Here is an 8,917-nt window from a genome sequence, read left to right as displayed (position 1 = left end):
TCACGCTTGTTATTTTTTTATCCGTGACTGCAATACATTTGGCAGGAATATGATCCCATAAATCACAGACCAAAATAAAACGAAAGGCATATTTCAAAGTAGAATGGCAGCTGTAGCATTGTTTTTCTGAGAAACAAATATGTGAATTTAGCATGTTTCCTAAATATCTACAAACATTATGTTTTTTATGCTTTCGTACAGTCAAAATAAATTACACATAGCATGTTAAAAAAACACCAAAATTACAGAAAGGCACAACTATTCCATCAGCACAGCACTATGTGTACATGCAGTGTCGGCTAAAACGACAGATGGAAGACAATAATCTGACAACTGATTTAGAAAAGACATCTAGTCACATTACAATGGTGCATGTAACAACAAATATGATCCTGACCAGCACATATTTGTGCCTAAAATGTAATGGTGCAAGAAATATAATGTAATAATGTTCTTTTAATTTGAAGCAAAACAGCAAATATAATAAGAGGTTAAGACAAACCTGAACACTACAGACTCTAATGGCGCTTTTCCACTGCGTGGTACGACTCGGCTTGGCTGGAAAATCCCCAAAAAGTAACCGGAAGCGAGCCGTACCGTGCCGTACCATGCAGTGGAAAAGCGCCATAAGAGTGTGCACTTCAACCCATTCAACCCAAATGCCACAGGAGGATGTTAACCAGCATTACCTCGTATGACCAGACACATTGGGTCCCTCCAAAACGCCTGACGCAGCGTCCTATCTCCACATCTTCATGAGTAGTATACATCTCTCTAAGACAGGACCCGATGTGTGGCACCATCCTGCGGAGAACTTCTCGGCTGAAGATCATCCCTGGACCACCCATACAGAAGTTCTCTCCAGGCTCCAGGGCCAGTTTACCCAGCTCCTCTGTGGTACCAAGACCTGTCTGACCCAGATACAGTGGTTTACTGCTGTTGAGAGAGCGAAGAAACAATTCCAACTTCTCACCTACAGGAGGCAGAGTGATTAGAGAAAACAATGAGATTAAGAGAAACAGAACATCAAACAATTCTTTGCCATTTATATCAATTCTGCATGGTGAGTAATTGATGACTAATGTGCTTACACATATTATATTGACATTTAATAATGTACTTTTTAATGTAACATTTTTCATAAAATGAAATATACAATATAGGTAGTACATTAGGTTACCTCACCTGCTCCATGTAAAATAATTTGCTACTGACACTGATTTATCATGTATTTTTTGCATGAAATGTATTCTTCAAAAGTACTATTCATATCTTTGTGCAAAACCGTTTTGATGGGGGAAAAAGGGACTGACACCAAATTTGTTGACTGACCAATGTATTTGTGTTGACAGAAAAGTTATTTTTATTTACCCTCCAATTCTGCCCTAGTGAACAAAAATACTAAAATATATTTGAAATACAGTTATTTATACTACAAAATACATATTTATGTGCTTAATAAAAATAGCCTGCAATTGTAGTTTTTGGTACACTAAACTGGTATACTTAAAGTCTGCTAAATTGGAACAACTAAACTTGTGCTTAATTCACTTTAATAGTGCTAAAGTAAGTCCAACTATATAACTATATTTGATTATGCTAAAGTGGAACTATTGCAAGTATACTTCAGGTGCACTTGCATGTAAAGACTCATATTATACAGAGATCATATAAGCCTTATTAATAGTGATATTAAAACACATTTTAAGCATAATATTAAGAAATGTGCATTATGCAATTAAGAAATACTCCAAATAAAATGATATGTCAATACATATGTTAATAGATTTGAAGTCTACTTAGTATGAAATAAATGTATTTTGAATCAATTATGGCATAGGTTTTTTTTTTTACTAGGGTCATTACACTAATATATAAAAATAGTTATTTAAATTAAGTGTTTAGAGTAAAATGTCTGGATGCATTACAGTGATAAGTAATTGGTGGAAGCTCAACTGTCAAGAAAATAACATGCACAATGCAAACGCAAATTGACAAAGCAAAAAAACTCGATGGTCCTACAACAGGCTTCCAAAACGTTGTACTTTCTCTAATTTTCCAGGAAAAGGCCGTTTAACTTATTGCCAAAATTTCAAAGGCTGTTGGTCGTAGAAATATTTTTCAAGCTCTACTATTCATCAAAATGTTTCAACAAGGTCCCCTTTTTAATCATACCCCTATTATTCACCTCTAATGTAGACATCGTCATCAGCCCTCATAAACCACTCGTATTTATCCAAATAATGGTCATGCATGTACTTCAGCATCATGAAAGATTTCTTCTGCGGAGGGTATGAATCATCCACTCCTGTCAGCGGGATGACGGGCATTGGAATTGGCAGGGGCACCTTCTCAGAGCCCTCACTGGAGAAGAACTCCACCCGCCCAGGGATGTTGGGGGTCCATGTCCTGTAGGCAGCCACAGCCCTGGAGGCCAAATACTTCTGAGCTGTCATGACCCCCACATACAAGAAACTAGCTGGAGGTACAGGACCAGTTCCATCACTGTTCCCTGTCCTATAAAGATGCTCTTCACCTTCATCACTGCCTTCCTGGCTGGAGAAGAGTGGCTGCAGATGCTCGTGTCTGCCAATGGTAGATGAGGTACTGTGGGCGGTGTCTGAAACTTTAGCCTGAGCCCTGCCGCTACTGTAGTATGTACACACTGAAGACCTTCTGTTCTTCACACTAATCTCCACAACTCTGGGCACAACCAGCCACGATGCGGCTGTGAAGCCAAGAAAAACCCCCACGATGACGCTCACCAATGGTCTTCTGGACCTGAGGGCCATCGCGCAGTCAGTACAGCAAATCACTCATACGCAACAATCCCTCAAACAGACATGTGCATGCTGGAGTCAAATGACTGACGACTGTGATTATCTAACATCTGCAAAGTGCGTTCGCGTACACGTTGCGCGACCCGAAGGTGAGTGTTGTCCCGTTATACGTGAGGTAAACATATTTCAGATGTATCGATCAGAATATGCATCGGTTAAACTCATCCAAATGATATTGAAGCTCGCTGGTCACTTCTGTCTTGCTCGATGAAGACAGCTTTTTCGGTAGCTGCCCAGGGCGCGTACAATCCACATTAGTGAAGTGAAAACGCGTCACGCTGAAACGTCTATAAAGTTGACGCTTCCTTTTCCATGCAACGAAGGCTCGCGTTGTGCCATACTCCACTGAAGACAGAATGTTTCCTCACCTCACTACAAAGATATACTCCATTCACATAACCCTTCTCCTTATTCAGTCGCAAGTCTCCACAGACTCGCCATTTTCCTCACAATTTGACGGGAGGAAACGGAACTTTCCCCCTTGTCTTTCAAGCATTCTAGTTTCTCTGGGTTTAAGCCTCTGGGCGCACTGATATAACGGGACAAACGCTCTTTGCTTCGCCCCAGTCACGGGGCGGAGCGAAGCAGCTGCGCTTTCTCTTTTCAAACTGACGTTTGCAGGGAAATCCAAACAAGGCAGGAATTCTACTGCTCCGCGCTTCATCGGTGTATTGACTCTGGATATTTAACATAAACATCATATAGATAACTGGCCAAGAGTACCCAGGAAATCAGTGACAAATTAAAGCATTGTCAGTGATGTTTTAAAAAAAATATGAACACCATCTGCTCTTTGACAGATATCACCAACAAATCACACTTGACTCACAGCATTGCACCGCATGACTCAGTTCGAACATTTGGGCAATGGCAATTCCCAGCCCTGCTGAAAGGAGAAACATTGAAAAATGTAAACCATTAAAAAAAAAAAAAAAAAGTTTTCTGTGTTTTGGCACATAGGGCATATTCCATTAGGATTTATTGGTTTTAACAAGCCGCCAATAGAAGGTGACCAATTACCAGTAGAAACCCACAGGGACCATTATAGTTTCCATTAAAACCAATACAAGTCCCATTATAACCAGTAAAACCATTACAAATTCTGTGATGGTTTCTATTGCTTTTTTTTCAGAAGGGAGGGATGGGCGTGAGTCAAAAAGAATGAAAACATTCACTTTTTTCTTTTTTCCTTAAAAATGTTATTAATAATCATTTCTATCTATCTATCTATATAGGCCTACAGTGTTTTGGGGGGGGGGGGGGGGGGTTCTGTTTACATTTTTTGGACTCCTTTTTAATGGTTAAATTAAATTGTATTAAGCAAAAAGCATGTCTAATTAATTAAAATCATGAAACTTAAGCAATTTAACATCAATTTATTAAAAGTTTAACAAAAATTTCATGTTTAGGGCCCTATGAAATGTTTTATTTTTTCCAACCTTATGTTTTATTGTAACCAAATTCTGTGTTTTAGCATGTATAATTATTTGAAAGCATAAAAGCAAGTTTAATTTATTCTTACAATAGCCCTATGATTTTTTTCCCTCAGAAATTCTGTGTTGTGTATTTACAATTTTTAAGGCACAAAACATTAATTTAATTTATATTTTAATTAATGAAAAGTAAACTTTTTTTTTTTAAATAAAGGGGATTTAAAATTACAATTAAAAACATTGAAGAAATATTGTATGATTATCCCTTAAAAAATAAGGTTTTAATCATTACAATAATTAATTATAGCCTATTACACACATTCTACTGAACAATAGTAATCTAGGCTATTTCTGCCACAATGACTTCAGGGTAAACCGAACTTTTATTTTGACGGATTGCCGTGAATACCTTTACATTTCTTAGGTTCTGTAAAAGGAGTTTTACACAAATGAAACGGTCAAATGCTCATAAGTGACTCTCAGAGCAGTTGTGGAGATGCTGTTCACGTATTTATGTACTCGTTTAGTGAGACGGCAGACGTTAATATCACAGCAAGCGTCACGAGCGCTTCAGTATGTGTAGTATGGAACGCCACACGGCGCTTATTTAACGCCTGGTGGCATTATGAAAACAGCGTTTTAATATTGATATGGTGGTGAAAAGCACGTGAATTCTGAACCATTTGGCTTTCGATAAATAAACGCCGACATTAACGGCGGTTCTGCTGTGAAAACGCCGCAATTTACGCCGTCTGTACTAAAAAACGCCATATTTTACACCAGGCGTCTGGTTAATGGCGAATTGTGACCCGTATGGCTTTCCATAATAAGTTAACGGCAGATGCCACCACACGTTAAAATAACTCCACACACCGACCGACGTTACGTTAACGCCACACGCTATGTAGCAACTCATAATGTAATAACTGCACATAATGTAAAAACTGCACATAATGTAATAAGTATTACATTATTATTGTACTAAAATGTTCATAATGTAATAATTTCGTCAAAATGTAATAAAATCTTGAGCTCATAATGTAATAACAATTATTACATTATGAGAAATGTATTACATTATAAACTGACTAAAAATATTGTAATATTTTCATAATTATATAATTATACTTATGATAAAGTATAAGCAGCCCAGTATAAGGGACAGTCAAAATATTTGTGCTGTTGTTTAGCCTGTGTATAATGTCACTCATCTCAGTTCATCGGTTCAATGGGCATGTCTGTAATTAGCTACACTGCTCAAAGCTGCAAACATTGTAAATAGAAACTTTAGCTCCCTAAACTGGGCGTGACATAAACTGCTTTCTGTATGGATTTAATATGTAATGTTGCTTAAATACGGGGACAGTTGGCAATCCTACTTTGCATGTTTTAAACACTTAGATTATGTTCTTACTTTGGCCATGCATTAAATGCACATCCATGAAAGAGCGCAGTTTGCTGACATATATACTTTAAGGTCCGCATGAACCGCGGAAGTTGCTGCCGACTGGATTTCAGTGTGGTGGCAAATCTTGAGCTCATAATGTAATAACAATTATTACATTATGAGAAATGTATTACATTATAAACTGACTAAAAATATTGTAATATTTTCATAATTATATAATTATACTTATGATAAAGTATAAGCAGCCCAGTATAAGGGACAGTCAAAATATTTGTGCTGTTGTTTAGCCTGTGTATAATGTCACTCATCTCAGTTCATCGGTTCAATGGGCATGTCTGTAATTAGCTACACTGCTCAAAGCTGCAAACATTGTAAATAGAAACTTTAGCTCCCTAAACTGGGCGTGACATAAACTGCTTTCTGTATGGATTTAATATGTAATGTTGCTTAAATACGGGGACAGTTGGCAATCCTACTTTGCATGTTTTAAACACTTAGATTATGTTCTTACTTTGGCCATGCATTAAATGCACATCCTTGAAAGAGCACAGTTTGCTGACATATTTACTTTAAAGTCCGCGTGAACCGGAAGTTGCTGCCGACTGGATTTCAGTGTGGTGGCGTATTTCCAACTGAAACGGAATATTGAGTAGAGGGCGGGGTTTTGTTTTTGCGCTCCTCCTCTCATCTCTCACTCACAGCAGACTAATGACTGGAGGCGCGTTGTTAAGCATATTCTGCCCAAGCTGTCAAATTGACGTCATCAGAGAAGGCATGCCATTCCAGAGCGGAAGCAAATTATCAGATTTTGATTAAAGATTACCAAAACAAACACATTTTTTCAGATGATTAACTTGCACAGATTAATTGGTGACTAGCAATGTACGCTAACAAAATAAATATTGTAAATTTTGATTTCATGTGGATTTTACCATCTCAGGTAATGTCCGTGGTATGATGACAACGACAGTGGTTACATATAAATATATTTTAATTGATCAAAATTATTGCTAGGAACAATTCAGTTGCGACCTACTAAATTCTATATCCTTGAATTGAAAGCATTTTTTATGAACAAATTTGGAAAAAAACAAATAAAAGTTTCCATCTAATGTAGTCTGGGATAGATTTGCATTACCTGCCTCAGGCAATGGCAGCACGGAGCACAATGAACAATTCTTCACTTTAAGTTATAACATGAATGTACATCAGAGGATATGTTGAAAATAAAGTACAACTTACAATCACGCATAATTTCTGTGCCTATAAGTGGTTTTAACCAGGGAAATCATCAGTATAACAGCCTGTGAAGAATGTGTTAGTTACGTGACATTTACCTCAGGAAGATAAAACCGTCTAATCATATCGCCAAATTATAAATAAATTAGGCCTATACATTTGTGTAGAATATAAACAAGTTTTTATAACAACCATTTAAATGACTATCCCCCGGTTTCACAGACAAGGCTTAAGCCTAATGCCAGACTCAAATCTAAGCCTGAGCTGTTTCAACTGAAAGAAACTTGCTGTGACTGATCTTAAAATATATATCAGTGCCTTTATTTTGTCTCAAAATGCACACCAGTTATGTTTTTTAATAAGGCACGTTTATAAAAATTACTTTTAAAGTTTTTTAAAAGTTTTGTTTGAATGTTCACCGGTTCCCGCCTCCAAACATTCAAACAAAACTTTAATAATAAAATAAACACAAAATAGCGTCCCCCCAGATATTTTATATTAGTATGGATAACAAAGGCAAATCTGAAAAAACTCACGCAGTTAGGATAGTAAATGAGATTATTACAATTTCAGGCCGGGAAATCTCACACTCATCCAGGCCACACAGAAAAAGAGGGGCCAAAATTGTACCTTTTGGGGTACAACAGCTTGACACTGTAACAGTACTCTTAAAAGGACATCTTTGTACCTTTTTAACCCCTAATAGGAACATATTAGTACCTTAGAGTAGTAATTTGTACCCTTAAGGTACTAATTTGTAGGCTAACTATTAGGGATAAAAAATTTAACAGATATGTCATTTTAAGAGTACTGCTCCAGTGACAAGCTGTTGTACCCCAAAAGGTGCGATTTTGGCCCCTTTTTCTGTATATAGTCTATACAAACTACTATTTAAAATAACTGCTTTCGAGTGGATTATATTTTAAAATTTAATTTATTTCTGTGATCAAAGATGAATTTTCAGCATCATTACTCCAGTCTTCAGTGTCACATGATCTTCAGAAATCATTCTAATATGCTGATTTGCTGCTCAAGAAACATATTTGTTGTTGTTGTTATTATTATTATTATCAATATTTAAAACAGTTGAGTACATCAGAATTTTTTGATGAATAGAGACATCCAAAGATCTGCATTTATCTGAAATAAAAAGCTTTTGTAGCATTATACATGCACTATACCAAAAGCTTGGAGTCAGTATAATTTTTTTTTATTAGAAATTATTACTTTTATTTAGCAAGGATGCTTTAAATTGATCAAACGTGATGATAAAGACATTTATAATGTTACAAAAGATTTCTATTTCAGATAAATGCTGTTCTTCTGAACTTTCTATTCAACAAAGAAACCTGAAAAAAATTTCAGCGTAATAATAATAATAATAAAGGTTTTTTCAGCAGCAAATCAGCATATTAGAATTATTTCTGAAGGATCATGTGACACTGATTCTCCGGGTGCTCCCGATGGCCAGTCTGAGCCTGGATTAAAGGGACGGAGTCCGGGGAGTGAATTTCGAGGGAGGACGGCGTTTCATTTCCAACTGGTCTGCAGACTGCAGCCAATAAATGCTTATCGGTGCGCTTCAGGTCGTGAAAGCAGACTGCAGTTTTGTCATTCATTATAACAAACAAAGTGTAGAGAAGATGTAATAATAGATTCAGTGTGCAGTGTAGGGAGCCTCATTAATTAAAATGGAAGTTTGTGAGATCGCAATGAACTAAGAGGAGTGACAGCTTTTTAAAGGGAGTTTGCAAATGTGAAATTGAATTTACCTACAAGAGTTTTATACATTTTGGATTTTATACAAAAGTTAACATAAGGCCTTACATTTCAGGAACACTGTTGTCTGATTGTGCTCTATTTCTTAAACGAAAAGTTCAAACAAAGTCACAGCTGATTAGGGTTGGGTATCGTTTGGGTTTTTTTCGATACCGGTGCCAAATCGATACTTTTAAAACGGTTCCGGTGCCTAAACGGTGCCTGAACCGATACTTATT

At 36.7% G+C, this 8,917-nt stretch overlaps 1 protein-coding gene across 1 annotated transcript in view; it reads right to left on the bottom strand.

The window, feature by feature from the left end:
• Positions 1-3,357, bottom strand: part of chsy3 (chondroitin sulfate synthase 3) — a 23,748-nt gene extending 20,391 nt beyond the window's left edge. The window contains exons 1-2 of the mRNA XM_016450317.1: positions 2,189-3,357; positions 690-973 (exon numbers count right to left, since the gene is read on the bottom strand). Coding sequence (XP_016305803.1) covers positions 690-973; positions 2,189-2,792 — 888 coding nt within the window. The 5' untranslated portion in view covers positions 2,793-3,357. The remainder of the gene's footprint in view (positions 1-689; positions 974-2,188) is intronic.
• Between the last annotated feature and the right edge of the window lie 5,560 nt (positions 3,358-8,917).

This window comes from Sinocyclocheilus anshuiensis, unplaced genomic scaffold, assembly GCF_001515605.1.
Source record: "Sinocyclocheilus anshuiensis isolate Anshui unplaced genomic scaffold, SAMN03320099.WGS_v1.1 scaffold3648, whole genome shotgun sequence".
NCBI classification, from domain to species: domain Eukaryota; kingdom Metazoa; phylum Chordata; class Actinopteri; order Cypriniformes; family Cyprinidae; genus Sinocyclocheilus; species Sinocyclocheilus anshuiensis.
The sequence above is the reverse complement of the archived record's forward strand: the minus strand, read 5'-3'. Positions and strand labels throughout refer to the sequence as shown.